The sequence below is a fragment of the Bufo bufo genome, chromosome 6, assembly GCF_905171765.1.
Source record: "Bufo bufo chromosome 6, aBufBuf1.1, whole genome shotgun sequence".
Taxonomy (NCBI): domain Eukaryota; kingdom Metazoa; phylum Chordata; class Amphibia; order Anura; family Bufonidae; genus Bufo; species Bufo bufo.
The window spans coordinates 349,029,253-349,050,522 of NC_053394.1; the positions used below are offsets into that span (position 1 = coordinate 349,029,253).

General features: G+C 43.9%; 1 protein-coding gene across 2 annotated transcripts in view; it reads left to right on the plus strand.

Moving 5' to 3' along the window:
* The window catches only part of PCIF1 (phosphorylated CTD interacting factor 1), a 111,615-nt gene extending 104,039 nt beyond the window's left edge, over window positions 1–7,576 (plus strand). The window contains exons 14-16 of one of the 2 annotated variants that reach the window (XM_040435057.1): window positions 2,181–2,274; window positions 2,352–2,527; window positions 6,420–7,576. In XM_040435057.1, coding sequence (XP_040290991.1) covers window positions 2,181–2,274; window positions 2,352–2,527; window positions 6,420–6,633 — 484 coding nt within the window. In that variant the 3' untranslated portion in view covers window positions 6,634–7,576. The remainder of the gene's footprint in view (window positions 1–2,180; window positions 2,275–2,351; window positions 2,528–6,419) is intronic. The other variant, XR_005779460.1, reaches the window with a different exon arrangement.
* Window positions 7,577–21,270: the final 13,694 nt, after the last annotated feature.

Below are 21,270 nucleotides of genomic sequence, written 5' to 3' on the forward strand. Positions count from 1 at the left end.
CAGCTGGTTTCTACATTTCGTGTAGTCGCTCCCAGTTTCTTTATAACGACTTCGCCATTCCTTATGCGTATGGGTGTTTGTCGATTTTGTGGTACAACCCAAGCCGCTGTACTTGTCCTCTCCGGGACAATGTATATAGATTGCTAGCCGCTATTCTCAGAATGGTTAGTTGTCCATGACCAATCCCTTCCCATGTAGCGGTTCTTTTAATTTTTTTCTTGGTTATTCTGCCTTTCGTTGTCCTCTAGTGGTTCAGTTCCTGGTTCCTTGTGAGCCCATACCGGGTACTCCTTTCTGGAGTCCCTGTCCCCGTTCATGGACCACGCAGATTCTGTATGATCGTTGTTTGTAGAATCTTCCTCCTTAGATTGTTGGGAGTACTCTCCTTCTCCTCCCACGCCTCTCAGTCCAGTGTGTCCCTGCTGAGATTTCCTGGGCCTGCATCTCCATGATACTTCATTTGGCCGGAGTTCTCTGGTCTTGCGCTTTTCAGCGATATTTTGTTTTCAGAGGCTCGTTCCTCGTCTCCTGGTTGTGGGATGCAGGTCTTATCTTATCTTTTTTCCTGGCCTTTACTTGCAACCCCCTCCCTTTCCAAGGGTTGGCGGTTTCCCTTGGCGCCTTTGGGGTTTCAATCTTTCAATAGGGCGCTTATCTTCATCACCTGCCTTGCGGTGGGGGGAGTCCTGCTCACTTCATTGTGAGCCTTGCTATGGCTTCTCTCACTCCAGGGGTGTCCCTGCTGAGATTTCCGGGGCCTGCATCTGGTCCCCTTTTTTCCCTGATACTTCTTTTGGCCAGAGTTTCTTTGGTCTTGCGCTTCTCAGCGATATTTTGTTTTCAGGGGCTCGTTCCTCGTCTCCTGATTTTGTGATGCCGGCCTCATCTTTTCTCTTTTCCTGGCATTTACTTACAACAACCCCTTCCCTTTACAAGGGTTGTCAGTTTCCGTTATCGTCTTTGGGTTTTTTTCCTTTCAATAGGGTGCTTATCTTCATCACCTGTTTTGCGCTGAGGGGAGACCTGCTCCCTTCACATGTGAGCCTTGCTATGGCTTCCCTCACTCGTTTGGCCTTCAATGAGTCCATGTTCCCTTGTTCCCCTGGCCTGTCAGGGGTTGACCTCAGGGTGTTTGTGCTTTTGCCTGAGTCAATTAGAATGTTGGGTAGCTCCACTACGTGGTGCTGTCCTACTTTCTCTCTCCAGCCTTGGCTGAGCTCGGTGTTTCCCTTTTGCCGCCTTCTTGCATTTGGGTCCTTCTCCCAGGCATTTGTCCTGGGGTGCGGGCAGTCTTCGCTGTTGCTTCATTGGGGTTTCTACCTTATTATGAGGCTTCTTGCCTATTCTGTGCTTTCCCCCTGTTGGGTCACATGGTTCTCCCGCACCTGTATGCCCAACCGGTGGCATGGCTGTCCTTTTCCCACCCTCGGGGACTGCTTTGGGACGTCCCATGGTGCTGTGTCCCCCAATGCCATGCACGAGAAAATTGGATTTTTTGTACTCACCGTAAAATCCTTTTCTCGTAGTAGGCATTGGGGGACACAGATCCCACCCTATGTTGTTTTACTTCCGCTTCTCTGGGCTGGTCTCTTGATCTTTCCCGGTACGGGAGTTGTTGGTTCCTTGCCTTTCTTCTCTCTCCTACTGCTTTTGGTACAAACTGAGCTTCCTAGTGTCTGTGGAGAGGGTATAGCCCAACGGGGAGGAGCCAACACTTTTTATGTCTAGTGTCGCCTCCTAGTGGTAGTTGGACATATACCCATGGTGCTGTGTCCCCCATGGTGCTGTGTCCCCCAATGCCTACTACGAGAAAAGGATTTTACGGTGAGTACAAAAAATCCAATTTTCCCTTTGGATCGGACATGTTATTGGTTACATAGGTTAATTTTCCTTTTTTCTCATGTTTTTTTTTTCCTACTACTTCCGTACAGTTAGTGTCCGCAGGAGGGGTATAGCTGGTGGGAAGAGTTAACACTTTTTGCTTAGTGTCTACCTCCTAGTGGCAGCAGCTATATCCAAGGTCTTTGCTGTGTCCCCCAATGAACGAGACGAGAAAGGGATTTTACAGTGCGTAACAAAAAAATATAAAAAAATTGTCACTGGAGGAGCAGTGTATGGAAAGGCTTGTGAAGAATAAGGAAACTGTTACCAGTATAATTCTATTTTTTTTGCCCTCCTAGGCCATGTCTCAGCTTTTTTCCAGCCAGTGGCTCATTTGAGGCTAACCCGCCATTCAGTGAGGAACTGATGGATGCCATGGTCACACATTTTGAGGTACAAGAAGAAGAATAACTTTGCCTGTTGTTTTGTGTCATGGTTGTTCTTTGGGTGATCAACCTGTGTTTTTACAGAATCTTCTGGAGAGTTCAGATCAGCCTCTGTCCTTCATTGTGTTCATCCCAGAGTGGAGAGATCCACCAACACCAGCCCTCACACGTATGGAGGAAAGTCGCTTCAAGCGCCACCAGTTGATTCTCTCAGCCTATCAGCATGAATATAGAAGTGGCTCTCAACATATGTGTAAGAGGTATGTACTGTCGACAGGTTTATGCCTTGACGCTTTGTGAGTAGCAGCGGCTTTTGTCCAGCCAAATCCCAGCATGTATTTGCTGTTTAACGGCTGGGAGTGTTGGACTGGGGTACCTGGGACCCACCAGTAAAATTTGTTCTGAGGGCCCACTGTAAAACTCCATGCAAATATTACCTGCTCACACAATGGCAGCAGCAAGATGCTACAAGATTATTATTATTATTATTATTATTATTGGGACTTAGAGGGCAGGTCCCTGAGGGAAGAAAATACTGGGTAGCCTGCCATTGTGCCTAGAAGTCATCTCAGACCAGATGCATCTATAAGAATAAACTAGGTACTTTCTTAAATAATCTGTTTTTAATATGAATATAGGCTTAGTGAGATACTGTATACTGCTTATCTATATGTAGTGCAGTCAGTGGCACTTGTACAGAGGGTGGGAACCGTATTCAGGCGTATTCACTTGTTCCCCTGTGGACCAGTCCAAGCCTGCTATTTTAGCCAATGGGGGCCGACAGGCATTTTGGTAACATCTGGCAATGCTGGATCTAGAGAGCTGCGAATGGATGTGTGAAACTAACCCTAGTTGTGAAGTTGTTCAGAGTTGTATGAGACTTCAAACTCTACAGAAATAAAAATCTATGCAACTGTCAAGGCATGTTGGGAGTTTCTAGAGAACACGGCCTTGCACTTAAAGGGGCTGTGAGGAATTTTAAGAAAGTGCTGTAAGTTCTGGAAATGGTACAACATGTAAAATATTCATTTTTTACCCATTAAATCCCCCTTTGTTCCAGTGGTCTCAGGACTATCCCGTGCATGTGTGGCTTTCTCAGTTCACTTCTATGCAACTTCCAAAAATAGCTGAGTAATTACACTGAGCTATTTTCCGAAGTCTCATAAAACTGAACACTGATAGAGAGAGGCGCATGCCCATTCCCAGCAGCATGAGATGGGATCCCATTCTGAGAAAGTAGTGGGTTCCAACAGTGCCATAAATGTCCAGATGGGAATACCCCTTAAAGCAAGTTTCTTAAAATCCCACCCAACCCATCTAAGGGTACTTTCACACTTGCGGCAGAGTGATCCGGCAAGCAGTTCCGTCGCCGAAACTGCCTGCCGGATCCGTCAAAACTTATGCCAACTGATGGCGTTTGTAAGACTGATCAGGATCCTGATCCGTTTTACAAATGCATTGAAATGCCGGATCCGTCTTTCCGGTGTCATCCGGAAAAAAAGGATCCGGCATTTATTGTTTTCACTTTTTGAATGCAGGATCTGGCACTAATACATTCCTATGGAAGAAAATGCTGGTTCCGGCATTCAGGCAAGTGTTCAGTTTTTTTGGCCGGAGATAAAACCGTAGCATGCTGCGGTATTATCTCTGTCCTGACCAGTCAAAAAGACTGAACTGAAGACATCCTGATGCATCCTGAACGGATTACTCTCCATTCAGAATGCATTATGATAAAACTGATCAGTTCTTTTCCAGTATAGAGCCCCTGTGACGGAACTCTATGCCGGAAAAGAAAAATGCAAGTGTGAAAGTACCCTTAGTAAATGACTTCTTTATTGTGTATATTTGCTTAGGGTACTTTCACACTAGCGTTTTTCTTTTCCGGCATAGAGTTCCGTCCCAGGGGCTCTATACCAGAAAAGAACTGATCAGTTTTATCCTAATGCATTCTGAATGTAGAGCAATCCATTCAGGATGCATCCAATTGTCTTCAGTTCAGTCTTTTTGCATGCTGCGGTTTTATCTCCGTCCTAAATTCCGGAACGCTTGCCGAATCCGTCCTTCTGGTCTGTGCATGTATTTGTGGAAAAAAAAATAGAAACACATCTTTTTGTCCGTATGACAAACGGACAGACGGATCCGTTTTTGCAATGCATTTGTGAGACGGATCCGTCTACAAATGCTGTCCGTTTTCATGCAGATGGTGACAGAACTGCTTGCCCTTATACTGCTTCCTTATAAGGCCCCTTGCAGACGAGCGTGTCTGGATGCGTTGCGCCTGTGATCAGGGAAAATTGTGCGAGTAGGTACCCAATTGCAGTCAGTTTTGACTGCGATTGCGTTCCGATGTTTAGTTTTTATCGCGCGGGTGCAATGCGTTTTGCACGCTCGTGATAAAAAACCGACTGTGGTGCCCAGACCCGAACCCGGACTTCTTCACTGAAGTTCGAGTTTGGGTTCGGTGTTCTGTTCATTTTTTTATTTTTCTTTATAACATGGTTATAAAAGAAAATAATAGCATTCTTAATACAGAATGCTTACTAAAATGTGGCATGAGGGGTTAAAAAAATAATAATAAATTACTTGCCTCATCCTATTGTTCGCGTAGCCGGCATCATCATCTTCCAGGACCCGCCAAAGAACCTTTGATGACGTGACATTAGCGCAGGTGCTGCTGAATGAAGATAGAAGATTTAGGGCTCTTTCACACTTGCGTTGTCCGATTCCGTCGTGCACTCCAAAACGCAAGTGAACTGAAAGCATTTGAAGACTGATCCGTCTTCAAAATGCGTTCAGTGTTACTATGGCAGCCAGGACGCTATTAAAGTCCTGGTTGCCATAGTAGGAGCGGGGATCGGGGGAGCAGTATACTTACAATCCGTCCGGCTCCCGGGGCGCTCCAGAATGACGCCAGAGCGCCCCATGCGCATGGATGACGTGATCCATGTGATCACGTCACCCATGCGCGTGGGGCGCCCTGACGTCACTCCGGAGCGCTCGGGGAGCCGCACGGACGGTAAGTATACTGCTCCCCCGCTCCCCACTACATTTTACCATGGCAAACAGGACTTTAGCGTCCTTGCAGCCATGGTAACCACTCTGAAAAAGCTAAACGTCGGATCCGGCAATGCGCCGAAACGACTTTTAGCTTAAGGCCGGATCCGGATCAATGCCTTTCAATGGGCATTAATTCCGGATCCGGCCTTGCGGCAAGTGTTCAGGATTTTTGGCCGGAGCAAAAAGCGCAGCATGCTGCAGTATTTTCTCCGGCCAAAAAACGTTCCGGTCCGGAACTGAAGACATCCTGATGCATCCTGAACGGATTTCTCTCCATTCAGAATGCATGGGGATAATCCTGATCAGGATTCTTCCGGCATAGAGCCCCGACGACAGAACTCTATGCCGGAAGAAAAGAACGCAAGTGTGAAAGAGCACTTACATAGTCAAAGGTCCTTTGGCAGGTCCTGAAAGAAGAAAAAACAAGATGATGCCGGCTGCGCAAACAGGATGAGGTGAGTTAATTTTTTTAAATTAACCCCTAAAGCCACATTTTACTAAGCATTCTGTATTAAGAATGCTATAATTTTCCCTTATAACCATGTTATAAGGCAAAAATAATACAGTAAATTGACTTTTAGCAATTTACTTACATCATCTCCTAGCAACCATGCGTGAAAATCGCACCGCATCCGCACTTGCTTGCGGATGCTTGCGATTTTCACGCAGACCCATTCATTTCTATGGGGCCTGCGTTGCGCGAAAAACGCAGAATGTAGAACATGCAGCGATTTTCACGCAACACACAAGTGATGCGTGAAAATCACCGCTCATGTGAACAGCCCCATTAAAGTGAATGGGTCAGGATTCAGTGCGGGTGCAATACATTCACCTCGCGCATTGCACCCGCGCGGAATTCTCGCCTGTGTGAAAGGGGCCTAAGTTGTCTGTTACATATCTATACAGTAGTATGTTTATTCAGTGTAGCATTTTTAAATGTACTGTAAGCCTTTCATGCTCCCTAGTATATGTGGCTTTCAGCTTATCATTTTACTCGTACTTTCTTTTTCAGTTATCCTATAATAGTTACAGAATATATATTTATTTTTTTCTGCTACTATATATTTACCTACCATTCTTCTCTTCTTATCACAGAGATGAACTGTATTACAAGGCTGTGCACAATACTGCCGTACTGTTTTTGCAAAACGAAGCCGGCTTCCAGAAGTGGAGCCCTACCCCAGAGCGTGTTCAGGAGCTGTGTACAGCATATAAACACTCGGGAAGGTTTTCCAATTCCTCCTCTGGGTCCTCTGAGAAAGAGTCTACAAGGGAGGAGGGCACTAGCAAGGACAGTGTGAATAATTAGAAGCCTAGATGAAAAACAGACATTCCCATTTCTGTGGGCAATATATGCCCTAGTCATTAGGGCAGAGAGTAACTCTCCTTTCACTAGGACGTAATTCTGGTCTCCCCTAGTCTTTGTACTGTAAAGCTGACAATGAGAATCCACCAGTTACAGTGGGCATGGCGTTGGACTTTTTGTACCCCTGATTGATATTAGGTAGAGGATGATACATGCCTATGAATTCTGTATCTGTAAGAGATGTGGTCATTAGTCCTGGGGAGGCCACATAGTTCTGTGTGAAGAGAGGATAGAACTCCGATGTGTGAAGTTGTGTGTGCTGCGCTGCTCGTGAGTATGACTTTGCCTCTTATCTAAGGGCATGTATGCAGCTTTCCCATGTATATAGCTCTATGTATCTGCAAACTGCAGTATCTTTGGTGTTAGGGATTTGCATGTTTTACTCTCCACTTCTGTTTTGTGTGTATGTGCTTTTTTCCCCCCGGTATTGTGATTGGTGCACGTTGGTTATGTGCTAAATATTCCTTGTAATTAATTTAATGTCTAACCATTTTATTACTTTTATCGAACAGTAAAAGGTCTATTTTTGATTACAGTCTCTGAGTATTAACTAAAAAAATAAATAAATATGCAACAAAATAAATGACACCAATCCACAGAGGAGCATCAGCAAAGCCTATTATCTCCCCAGACACTGGTCAAAAAACCCTGCACCGAAGGACATTTAGTCTCCTCTTCAGTGTTCTGTTTGCTGTAACAAGTATTATATATTTGGCTTAAATGTCAGCATATGGGCTGGCTGTGGCATTCCTCTGCATTTGTAACAACCACCTGCTGCTCCCTTTGATTCGTCTGCTTTATGTCTGCAGAGGTCTCCTATTTTCTGCTATGTTTACACATTTCATGATCACAAAATTTGCAACCGCCTCGAATAGTTTAAAAAAAATCCACCACACAGACATCTCCGTTAACAGAGTGTGTCACATATACAGTATATATTTGTACTAATTAAAACCACACATGGTATTCTTTTTTTCTAATGTGTTTTTATTTTCTGATTGCACAATTTTATTCTGTTTTCTGTACATGTATATGGGGCAGCCGTCTTCCCTGAGCTTTTAGCAGCATTCAGAGTTCTGAATTACACCAGCCACATGGACCATATGAACCTGTAATCTGGAAATGATTAACTACTGTGGGAGAGTAGTGTAGTGGGCATGCTCTGTAACCTGTGCAGGGAGGGGGAGGAGGTGAGCTCTGACCATCCCCATTATCTGTATATAGGTGTAACCTGTAACCCTTCCTGTGATGACAATGAGAGCTCCCAAAAAGTGATCTATACAAAACGGCAAGTGTCAGTCTATTTTAAGGCTCAGAGGCCAGAGTGAAAATTATGAAATTTCATGTTTAAAAAAAAAAAAATAATTATTATATGTAATGACAAAGAAAAGTTTTAAAAAACAAAAATCACCAAAAAGTGTTTAAAAATATATTTAACATAAATGGGTTTACATTTACTAAGGACTGCCATTTCTATGCAGTAAAAATCCCCCTGGAGAAAGATCTGACCAATTTATTAAGAGGCGCACACCTCTTAATAAATTGTCGCATCGTCTGCTGTCCATTAGCCATATCTTAAATCTACTCCATCCAGATGCTCAAGTTAAAGGGGTTGTTCAGCGATAGGCCAGCATAGGTCATCAATATCAGATCAGCAGGGGTCTGACACCCAGCACCCCGCCGATCAGCTGTTTGAAGAGAAGGCGGCACTCCATCCATACGAGTGCTGCTTACAGTTCATTACACTGCACTTCGTCTCAGAAGTGCAGTGTAATGACGAATGTTCGTTCACTTCAATGAAACAACTACTTGTAATTCTCATTACGCCGCCGCTCCACAGGAGACGACACATAGGGTAATGATCAGGAAGCAGCACTAGCATGGAGGTCCGCCGCCTCATCAAACAGCGGCAGTGCCGGGTGTCGGACCCCCGCTGATCTGATATTGATGACTTATCCTGAGGAAAGGTTATCAATATAAGGGTCCATTCACATGTCCGTAGTTTATTGCAAATCCGCAATACACCCGGCCGGCACCCGCATATAACTACCTAGTCTTGTCCGCAATTGCGGACAAAAATAGGACATGTTCTATTTTTGTCCGGAGCCGCGGACCGGAAGTTCGGGGGCGTGCTCCGGAAATGCGGATGCGGACATTCCTGCCCTATAGAGAATGAATGGGTCCGCACCCGTTCCGCAGAATTGGACCCTAAATCGCTGCACAACCCCTCTAAGTAAGTCAGCTCGTGAAGCTCTGGCCCTCTTACACCACTTTTTTTTTTTTTTTTCTACTCCAAAAAACTTCTGTAGAGCTGTAGTAAATGACCCCCAAATACTTTATTTAAATAGGTCATTTTTTCTGATGACACATTCCCTTTAAGGGGAAATTCAGTATTTCCCTTAACTCAGATTAAAATCCCCACATAAAATGTTAAAGTTTTCACGTATCATCCAAGGAAATGTCATGTGAGGCTTTGTACGGTTACAGTATTTCCCCTATTATGAACAGGAGAATTAATATTGCAGTAAATATATATATAATTTTTTTTATATACTCCTAAATCTAGGACTAGATCTACCCCTCTCACATCACCAGTCATCTTTCATATAACATTTCTCCTTCGCTTTTACAGTGTGTTCATATCTACATCTTCTCTGCTTTGTTTCCGTCAGCCAGACCACACACCGCACCGTATCTGAGCACAGTATAAGCATTGTCTCGATCGTTTTTTACCCTGCTCTAGTCAAATAACTGTATTTGGCGGCATTATAGGCAATATAGATATATTTTATTATCACTACACAAGTGAAAGGAGTATAGTATCAGGATATTGGAAGTCACCGCTGTGCTCCATGGTTTGTGGGGAGTTGTAATGTCTTCAATAACTTGTGGATGCATCATGCTTTAGGCCAGGTTCACACTAGTGTACTTCATATTAGCACCCGTTGTGTGTTCTGTGGACAAATAGAAAATAAGCACAGGAAAACTAGCAAACACTCAGTGAGAACCAGCCGTATATCATGTAACCTGAAGATATGAATCTCTGTGATATTTTCAGGTCACATACAATGTATAATGAACAAAACTGATGGTGTAACTATTCCGATTTTCCCCGAAGTGCATCGCTCACATTGTCTGAGAGGTTTACAGCCCCTTCACAGTATGAGATGTGATATACAAGTCTGTATAAATAATTTATTATTGTCACAATTTTCTGGAATTATATGGATGCATTTTTATTTTAAGTGACGAGAACAAAGAATATGGCAGCTACGGCTTATTTAAATAAATCTACATATGCCTCCAGCACTTTCTCCCTGCATTGTTCACTTTCTTTCTATCGCCTATTTTTCAGTGCAAAGTATATTTTAAAGGGGTTTTCCGGGCCTTTTATATTGTTGACCTCAGCATTCATGTCTGATCGACGCGGCTCCCACATCCAGCACCCCTGCCGATCAGCTGCTTGAAGAAGCTGCGGCCTCCTCACAGTTAACCAAGTACAGCGCCATAGATTGCATAGTGACTATGCTTAGCATTGCAGCTCATTTGAATAGTGCCACTTGACTGATGAATGTGAAGCCATGGGCCTTGGAAGGAGCAACAGCGCTCACCAGACCACCACAGCTTTTTTAAACCGCTGATCTGTGGGGGCGCCAGGCGTCAGAGCTCCATGGTAAGATATCAGTGTCCTGTCCTGAGGTCTTCACACAGATTTTCATTGAACTGTCTCCTGTGTTGATTTGTTATTTAAGGTGGATCTGCCAGCTCAAGATGCTATCCTGTGTTATGGCAGCATACAGCTACAGGTGCATACTCCTATTAGAAAGAATACAGCTAATCATAATTATGTGTTTGTATGAGGAGGGAAACGTCCCCTCTCCTCACTGCTCTGATAGGTAGGGTGGAGTCAGGGGTAGTGCTTGCCTAAAATACACTGAACCCATGGCTATGAGTCTGCTGTATTCTCTCAACGCTTCTATTAGTCAAACGGCACAACATTATTTTTTGTACCTTTTTTGGCTTATTGGAAAACTGTCCTATGTAGCTGTAATATGCTGCACTTACGCTGACCGATCCGCCGGGAAGAGTAGTAGTGAGAACTACAGGGGCTCACTGCAGGAGAAAGCCTAAGTAAGCAGGCACAGAGCTAACCTATGGAATTCAATGTGGCAGTAACATCCGTGCTTGGTAGCTATAGCCAGTAGCTGCAGGTCACATCTGCGCTAGCACTTACTGTCTTCTGCTCCGTTATAGGAAATGCCGGATCATTTGCCAGATGGACGTCTACAGCATTCAGTGGGGTCCAGGATTTTACTGAACAAAATTTAACTTTTTCTCTGGCGTTAAGGTCCCTTAAAGGGACACTGACAGGGCCAAAAAGCATATTAAGGTATATATATGACCGTACAGGTCTTATAAAGTGTATAAGAATCATGTAAGTATCCCCCCTGTCCACCTTATAACTACAGTAATGTGAAGTTTTATAACCTGCTGATATCGGGTTCAATCTGCCCAAGGGGCGGTGCTTCACCTCAGCTTGCGCCCAGCCAGCCTCGCCGCAACTGCCGTTTGAAGCGCCGCCCAGCTCATCAATATTCACTTCGCTGGGCGGCTACTAGTGTCCCCGGCTATCTTCAGCGCATGCGCCCGGCACCCTCACTGGCCGGGATCGCATCGCGCCTGCGCACAGTCTCATTCTCAGAGGCTGCCTCTGAGAATGAGACTGTGCGCAGGCACGATGCGATCCCGGCCAGTGAGGGTGCTGGGCGCATGCGCTGAAGATAGCCGGGGACACTAGTAGCTGCCCAGCGCCGCCCAGCGAAGTGAATATTGATGAGCTGGGCGGCGCTTCAAACGGCAGTTGCGGCGAGGCTGGCTGGGCGCAAGCTGAGGTGAAGCACCACCCCTTGGGCAGATTGAACCCGATATCAGCAGGTTATAAAACTTCACATTACTGTAGTTATAAGGTGGACAGGGGGGATACTTACATGATTCTTATACACTTATAAGACCTGTACGGTCATATACACTGCTCAAAAAAATAAAGGGAACACAAAAATAACACATCCTAGATCTAAATTCATTAAATATTCTTCTGAAATACTTTTGTTCTTTACATAGTTGAATGTGCTGACAACAAAATCACACAAAAAAAAAAAATGGAAATCAAATTTTTTTAACCCATGGAGGTCTGGATTTGGAGTCACCCTCAAAATTAAAGTGGAAAAACACACTATAGGCTGATCCAACTTTGATGTAATGTCCTTAAAACAAGTCAAAATGAGGCTCAGTATTGTGTGTGGCCTCCACGTGCCTGTATGACCTCCCTACAACGCCTGTGCATGCTCCTGATGAGGTGGCGGACGGTCTCCTGAGGGATCTCCTCCCAGACCTGGACTAAAGCATCTGCCAACTCCTGGACAGTCTGTGGTGCAACGTGACGTTGGTGGATAGAGCGAGACGTAATGTCCCAGATGTGCTCAATTGGATTCAGGTCTGGGGAACGGGCGGGCCAGTCCATAGCATCAATGCCTTCGTCTTGCAGGAACTGCTGACACACTCCAGCCACATGAGGTTTAGCATCGTCTTGCATTAGGAGGAACCCAGGGCCAACCGCACCAGCATATGGTCTCACAAGGGGTCTGAGGATCTCATCTCGGTACCTAATGGCAGTCAGGCTACCTCTGGCAAGCACATGGAAGGCTGTGAGGCCCTCCAAAGAATTGCCACCCCACACCATTACTGACCTAATGCCAAACCAGTCATGCTGGAGGATGTTGCAGGCAGCAGAACGTTCTCCACGGCGTCTCCAGACTCTGTCACGTCTGTCACATGTGCTTAGTGTGAACCTGCTTTCATCTGTGAAGAGCACAGGGCGCCAGTGGCGAATTTGCCAATCTTGGTGTTTTCTGGCAAATGCCAAACGTCCTGCACGGTGTTGGGCTGTAAGCACAACCCCCACCTGTGGACGTCGGGCCCTCATATCACCCTCATGGAGTCTGTTTCTGACCGTTTGAGCAGACACATGCACATTTGTGGCCTGCTGGAGATCATTTTTGCAGGGCTCTGGCAGTGTTCCTCCTTGCACAAAAGCGGAGGTAGTGGTCCTGCTGCTGGGTTGTTGCCATCCTACGGCCTCCTCCACGTCTCCTGGTGTACTGGCCTGTCTCCTGGTAGCGCCTCCATGCTCTGGACACTACGCTGACAGACACAGCAAACCTTCTTGCCACAGCTTGCATTGATGTGCCATCCTGGATAAGCTGCACTACCTGAGCCACTTGTGTGGGTTGTAGATTCTGTCTCATGCTACCACTAGAGTGAAAGCACCGCCAGCATTCAAAAGTGACCAAAACATCAGCCAGGAAGCATAGGAACTGAGAAGTGGTCAGGTCACCACCTGCAGAACCACTCCTTTATTGGGGGTGTCTTGCTAATTGCCTATAATTTCCACCTGTTGTCTATCCCATTTGCACAACAGCATGTGAAATTGTCACTCAGTGTTGCTTCCTAAGTGGACAGTTTGATTTCACAGAAGTGTGATTGACTTGGAGTTACATTGTGTTGTTTAAGTGTTCCCTTTATTTTTTTGAGCAGTGTATATACCTTAATATGCTTTTTGGCCCTGTCAGTGTCCCTTTAACACTCTTTACACTGGCCAATTTTACAGGCGATTGCTGGGAAGGAAACGTTCCTTCCCGACAAGTAAAGGAGACAGCCACATTTACATGAAGATCTCCTCCACAGTATGTGGAGTAGCGGTCGCTAATGCCATCGCTCATCCCCGTACAGACTCTATCTGCTGCCGGAAAATGACAATTAGGTGGCTACACAAACACTGCAATTACCCGACGAACAAGCGTTTTGTTCATTTATCAGGTAATCGGCGGCACCTTTACACCTCCAGATAATTGCTAATGAACACACGTTAGCGATTATCTGGCGGATTCTCAGCCCGTGAAAGGGGGCCTCTAAGGGGTCATGCCCCTGGTTGTATTACAGTTCTGTGTAGAGCCACAGACAGACTTGTCAGATTTCCCAGGATAGGATGAAAGAAGCTGTAATGACTTGTGTGCACAAGCCCTGAGCTTCTGTAAAGTAATAGGGACAGCTGACACACATCACACGGTGGTTAAGTGTAGAATAGGGCAATCGGGGTACTGTAAACCATGAATAAACGGCAGCACAAAAGAAATCACAGGGTTCAGCTGACACCTTGCTGCACCGCAGTCTATTAATTATACAAGCCGCTGCCATACATACTCCATAGCCTACCTTTTAGGAATCCAATTTCCACTAAACCATTTTGTTTTCTATTTTTAGAAGTGATATAAAGTATGGGTCACGGGATGTCAACCAGTCCTATGAACAAGCTGCACTGCTCTCTAGCAATAAAAGCATTAATGCTAAACCCATAATTCTGCAGGATTCACATGGGTGACTGATGCCGCACCATCTGGCCCATGTCCACTTACAATATGTGACTGCTAGCAAATATAGTCGTGTGCAGCACTTTTAATCCAGCTGCAATTGAAATGTTGAAATACATCATTTTAACTATAAATCAGCTCTTTTGGAGGCAGGGGAAACCTGACACTAATGGAGTATAATCTGGGAATTTGGAGCTAAAGAAACCCATATGGTAAGCATTACTCAGAATTCTCCCATTTTCTTTTACCACCACGACAGCCTTATTTGATGTCGTATTTACACTGTATTTAGTTTAAATGATCCCTATCGCTGCCCTAGAGAGAAGAAAGCCAAATTCTGTATCTGCGGTATTGCCTCCATTTCATTCATACAGCCATTTTTATAATTTTTTTTTACATAATTCAAATAGCTGTTGTTGCAGGTCCTGGTGCGGATGGGGTTGGCAATGGCAGATTTCTCTGGATTCTGTAGTTTAAAATTCCAATACCGTTTATTTTTTCTATAAAGGTCATACAGTCACTTGAGTGAAACTAAGGCACATAAATAAAACATATACCATAAAACAAAAGTCCTTGTCTATTTGGGCGCTAACTAAACAGTGGGTTTTCCTCACCTATACTCTCAGCATAAGGGCTCATGCACATGACCGCATCCGTGTTGTGTTCCGCAAATTATGAATCTGCAAAACACTGATCCCTACTGAGTGCATGCTGCCATTTTTTCACACACTTCTAGAAATGTCCTATTCTTGTTCGCAAAATGGACAAGAATAGGACATGTTCTATGTTTTTTGCGGGGCTGTGGAACGGACGTTTGGATGTGGACAGCACATGGTGTGCTGTACACATTTTTTGCGGCCCCATTGAAATGAATGGGTCCACATCCGATCCACAAAAAATGCAGCCAGAAAGACCTACATGAGACCTAACACGGGAGATTAGGCTTTACACAACAGGTCATGCAGCTTCCAGGCATCTTACCCTGAATGAGCATTTCAGCCCTGTCTTTATCCCCACAGTAGTGAGACCAGCAGGTACACCTGGGTTTGCTTCAGGCTAGGGGGAAAGTGTTGTACTGGAGTGGGGAGGGAATCGCACATTCTACTACCAACACCTACATGCCATAGCATAAAAATCGAACCCATAAAACATTTTAAAGAAAAGTGCTTCAGCAAACTACACTTTACTGAAACAACCCAGCTAAGGCTACTTTCACACTAGCGTTCGGGGCTCCGCTTGTGAGCTCCGTTTGAAGGCTCTCGCAAGCGGCCCCGAACGCATCCGTCCAGCCCTAATGCATTCTGAGTGGATGCGGATCCGCTCAGAATGCATCAGTTTGGCACCGTTTGTCCTCCGCTCAGCAGGCGGACCCCTGAACGCAGCTTGCAGCGTTCGGGTGTCCGCCTGGCCGTGCGGAGGCAAACGGATCCGTCCAGACTTACAATGCAAGTCAATGGGGACGGATCCGTTTGAAGTTGACACAATATGGCTCCATTTTCAAACGGATCCGTCCCCCATTGACTTTCAATGTAAAGTCTGGACGGATCCGTTTGCATTATCATGAACAAAAAAAATAAAAATATTTTTTTTTTGTTCATGGTAATGCAAACGGATCCGTTCTGAACGGATCTAAGCGTTTGCATTATGGGTGCGGATCCGTCTGTACAGATACCAGACGGATCCGCACCTAACGCAGGTGTGAAAGTAGCCTTACCTGGATTTTTTTTTTTTACCTCATCCATTTGAGCATTCTGAATGATTTATATACCCCCTCCAGTACTTTTTCACACACCATGTTACACTGTATATGAATATAGATAAACCCACACAAGCACGCTACCAGAATAACACCATAGAATAGCAAATAAATATACAATCAGTGCACAAATTAGAATGCCATGTGTTGCCAACATACCGCCATATTGTGTACTATCCAAATAATACCCCCACACAAAGTGCCCACAAATAATGCCATCATGCACTGCTTCATAATATTGGGTGGTTGTAGGTTTATTTGAATAGTTGGTAAAGATAATGTTGGCTTCCCAGGGTGGTGATGGATTAGATCAGGAAACCTTTGCCTAGGAGAGTGGTGCTATTATTAATTCCTTCGGGGTCTAGGGCAATGAAAGGGTTCATTGTAAAATTTCTGGTGCTTTAGCGTAGTGAAGAAGTTTATGGTTCATTTCCTGGTGGGTCTACAATTCGGATTCCTGGTGCCACTTGGTCTTCTTACCTCTCCAGGCTATAGTGATGTCATGGTGGTCACGTTCAACTCCTTCTGCACTCTATAGTTAAAAGATCATCTGTAGAGAGACGTGCAGGCAGGAGACAGAGGACTTTGCAGCTGTCAGAAAGAGTGTTTAGTGTAAATGAGTACAGGAGCTGACAGTGGAGCGGTATATTTACCTTCCTTGGCGATCATCCCTAAGAAACAGGGGTCCTTGGGAATTGCCCAGTAAGTCCTGCCCTGTCAGGAAGCTGTGATATGTAGAATAGTAAGGTTGGGTCCTCTACAGATGTCGTGGGAGATAAAGATCAGGCAGTTGAACTTAAACATGCCTAATCCTTTTGTTCTTGGGAAGGTAAAGTGCCATCAGAGACACATGCACACTTGGCCAAACTGAGTGTGCTTTTGTATAGGTAAGTCAGGAGAGATAGCTGCCAGGCGATTGAGCGGTTACCAATGGCTATCTAACACATGGCCACCTTCAACAGTATCAGGATTCCCGACAAACAACACTGCACAAAATGAGGATGATCGGATGCGGGCAAAAAAAGTTTGTGTGCATGAGCCCTAACTATGATTTCACATATTTAGCAGGTTATATGACATTTTTTTGAACTCCTTATTACATACGTGTGTTTCCCATATAAAATACAGTTCCCATAGAAAGGGTTGTATGAAACTAAACAAAAGTCTTCTTTTTTTTCCCTTAAATAGCCATGTACTTGCACACAGTTTAATTTAATAGAGAATGGTGTAATTAGCAAATTTTGAAATCACCTCATTTAAAAAAAAAAAAAAAATCTACCTACATGTATGTATAATAATGCCAGAAGCCTGACTAATAAAACTGGGGAGCTGGAATTAGTGATGTGTGAGGAGGACTATGACATAGTGGGAAATACTGAGACATGGCTGGATGATAGCTATGACTGGGCAGTTAATGTACAAGGTTACAGTCTGTTTAGAAAGGATCGTCAAAACCGGAGAGGTCTAAAGCCCACACTCCGGGAAGATACAAGTGAGGGACATGAACATGTGGAGTCACTGTGGGTAGAGATACATGGAGCTAAAAACAACAATAAACTACTAATAGGAGTTTACTATAAACCACCTAATATACCAGAGTCCACAGAAAATCTACTACTAAACGAGATAGACGAGGCGGCAAATCATAATGAGGTGGTTATTATGGGGGACTTCAACTACCCAGATATAGACTGGGAAACTGAAACTTGTATATCTCATAAGGGAAACAGGTTCTTGGCAATAACCAAAGACAATTACTTCTCCCAACTGGTTCAGGACCCGACTAGAGGGACGGCCATACTGGACTTAGTATTAACCAGTAGGCCTGACAGAACAACAGACGTGCAGGTTGCTGGACACCTGGGAAATAGTGACCATAAAGTAATAACCTTCCAATTATCATTCAAAATAGTGTTTCTACAGGGAGGAACAAAAATACCAAACTTCAAAAAAGCTAAATTTAGCCAACTAAGAGAGGCCATAGGCCTAACTAACTGGGACAAAGTCCTAAAAAATAAAAATACAGCCACAAAATATCTTTAAAAACATCCTAAAATCTCATTGTGAGAGGTACATATACCGTATGGGAATAAAAGGTTAAGGAACAAAAAGAAACCAATGTGGATAAATAGAGCTGTAAAGAAAGCAATAAATGACAAAAAGAAAGCATATAAATTACAAAAACAGGAGGGTAGCACGGAAGCACTGAAAAACTATAAGGAAAAAAATAGAACATGTAAAAAACAAATAAAAGCGGCCAAACTAGAGACCGAGAGATTAATTGCCAAAGAGAGTAAAACTAACCCTAAAATGTTCTTCAATTATATAAATGTTAAAAAGTATAAATCTGAAGGAGTCGGCCCTTTAAAGAGTAATGAGGGGGGAGTCGCAGAGAGCGACGAGGAGAAAGCAAAGCTGTTAAATATTTTTTTCTCCAATGTATTCACAGATGACATGCAGAATGTAAAAATAAATTCCCCATTAAAAGTGTCCTGTCTGACCCAGGAAGAAGTACATCAGCGACTTAAAAAGATTAAAATAGACAAATCGCCAGGACCGGATGGCATACACCCCCGTATCCTAAGGGAATTAAGTAATGTCATAGTCAGACCCTTATTTCTGATATTTGCGTACTCTATACTGACAGGGAGTGTCCCACAGGATTGGCGCATGGCAAATGTGGTGGCAATATTCAAAAAGGGTCCAAAAACAGAGCCTGGAAACTATAGGCCGGTAAGTTTAACATCTGTTGTAGGTAAACTGTTTGAAGGTTTTCTGAGAGATGCTATCTTAGAGCATCTCAACGGAAATAAGCAAATAACGCCATATCAGCATGGCTGCATGAGGGATCGGTCATGCCAAACTAATTTAATCAGTTTCTATGAGGAGGTAAGTTCTAGACTTGACAGCGGCGAATCAATGGATGTCGTATATCTGGACTTCTCCAAAGCATTTGACACTGTACCACATAAAAGGTTAGAATATAAAATGAGAATGCTCAGACTGGGAGAAAACATCGGTATGTGGGTAAGTAACTGGCTCAATGATAGAAAACAGAGGGTGGTTATTAACGGTACACACTCAGATTGGGTCACTCTCACCAGTGGGGTACCTCAGGGGTCAGTATTGGGCCCTATTCTCTTCAATATATTTATTAATGATCTTGTAGAAGGCTTGCATAGTAAAGTATCAATTTTCGCAGATGACACTAAACTGTAAAGTAATTTACACTGAAGAGGACAGTATACTACTACAGAGGGATCTGGATAGATTGGAGGCTTGGGCAGATAAGGTTTAACACTGACAAATGTTATAAAGTTATGCACATGGGAAGGAATAATGCAAGTCACCCGTACATACTAAATGATAAAACACTCGGTAACACTGACATGGAAAAGGATCTAGGAATTTTAATAAACAGCAAACTAAGCTGCAAAAAACAGTGTCAGACAGCTGCTGCCAAGGCCAATAAGATAATGGGTTGCATCAGAAGGGGCATAGATGCCCGTGATGAGAACATAGTCCTACCACTTTACAAATCGCTAGTCAGACCACACATGGAGTACTGTGTACAGTTCTGGGCTCCTGTAAACAAGGCAGACATAGCAGAGCTGGAGAAGGTCCAGAGGAGGGCAACTAAAGTAATAACTGGAGTGGGGCAACTACAGTACCCTGAAAGATTATCAAAATTAGGGTTATTCACTTTAGAAAAAAGACGACTCAGGGGAGATCTAATTAATATGTATAAATATATCAGGGGTCAGTACAGAGATCTATCCCATCATTTATTTATGCCCGTGACTGTGACGAGGGGACATCCTCTGCGTCTGGAGGAAAGAAGGTTTGTACATAAACATAGAAAAGGATTCTTTATGGTAAGAGCAGTGAGACTATGGAACTCTCTGCCTGAGGAGGTGGTGATGGTGAGTACAATAAAGGAATTCAAGAGGGGCCTGGATGTATTTCTGGAGCGTAATAATATTACAGGCTATAGCTACTAGAGAGAGGTCGTTGATCCAGGGAGTTATTCTGATTGCATGATTGGAGTCGGGAAGGAATTTTTTATTCCCCTAAAGTGGGGAAAATTGGCTTCTACCTCACAGGTTTTTTGTTTTTTTTTGCCTTCCTCTGGATCAACTTGCAGGATAACAGGCCGAACTGGATGGACAAATGTCTTTTTTCGGCCTTATGTACTATGTTACATCCACCTGAATAAAAGCTGTAAAGTCATGGCTCCTAGGGGGTCTCACTTCCACTTAACTTGCAGTCCACTGCCGGTTGTTAGGCAAGGTTCGTCTCTAGTATCAGAGTCATAGAAGATTGTTCACAGTTAATGGAGGTGTGTCAGAGCTAGCTGAGCTCTTGAGCCTGATACAATCACTGCTTCTGAAGAGCAGAAAAGTCTAATTTCTCCCTCCTTATTTCTGAGCTACCTAGAAGAAAACAAAGTGGGAAGAGAGGTCACTGCATACAGAACTGGCAGATTGCACAGACGGGAGACACACACTGCTTGTGAGAGAAATGTATCTAGCTGTGCAAGTGAAACATTGTATAATATGCTGAGGAAGATATTAGGGAAGCCCAAAAAACAATCTCCGTTATGAAGCAAAAGCATTATGCAAACTCAGGTATGCTTAAAACACCACCACTCTTGTGCATAGGCTGTGCCTGGTACTGCACATTATTTGTATTCAAGTGAATGAAGCTAAACTGTAATACCAGTAACAGCTTGGATAATCTAATCTCAGACCACCCGGTTTTAGCTTTTATATCTGAAATGTTAACTCAATCATGCATATAGAATGATGGCAGATGTACTGTGCGGTTAGTAAATAGAAGGAAGAAATAAAAATGAGGACAGTTGTTTGGCTGCAGCTAGTAACACATTCTTCTTATGTAATTGCTCATTAGCTGCAGCTCGTTTTGTGCTGTTTATAGGCAGGCAGTTTTTCTTTTAATTCACATTTTCTCTTTTATCCTCTAAGTAGTTTTCACTGTACCCGTGTCATAAGCATTTCTTCAGATTAGCATAATTTTTTCCTCTTGCAGACACAAATGATGTGACCCATTTTTCCACAACTTGCGTCACGCCTCATGTTTAAAATTTTGTAGGTCGCCCCCTACCCCCTTAGTACTTGATTTGCTACGCTGTATGGTTTCCGTTTTACCTAAAGATGGCGCTGTAGTTGATTTAATTTAGGTTTTGTTTTTTCACTCCATTTATTCCACAGTTGTTGATAGCTTATATTTTATGTCCTGCTAAGATTGCAGCATATTAGCCTTAGTTTTGTGAATTAGTTGACACGAAATACCAGTTATACAATCTTAGTTACTGCTATTCTACATCAACCATGTTAGTCTAAGTAAAATATTCCCTCACCTCTAGTCTCCATTGTG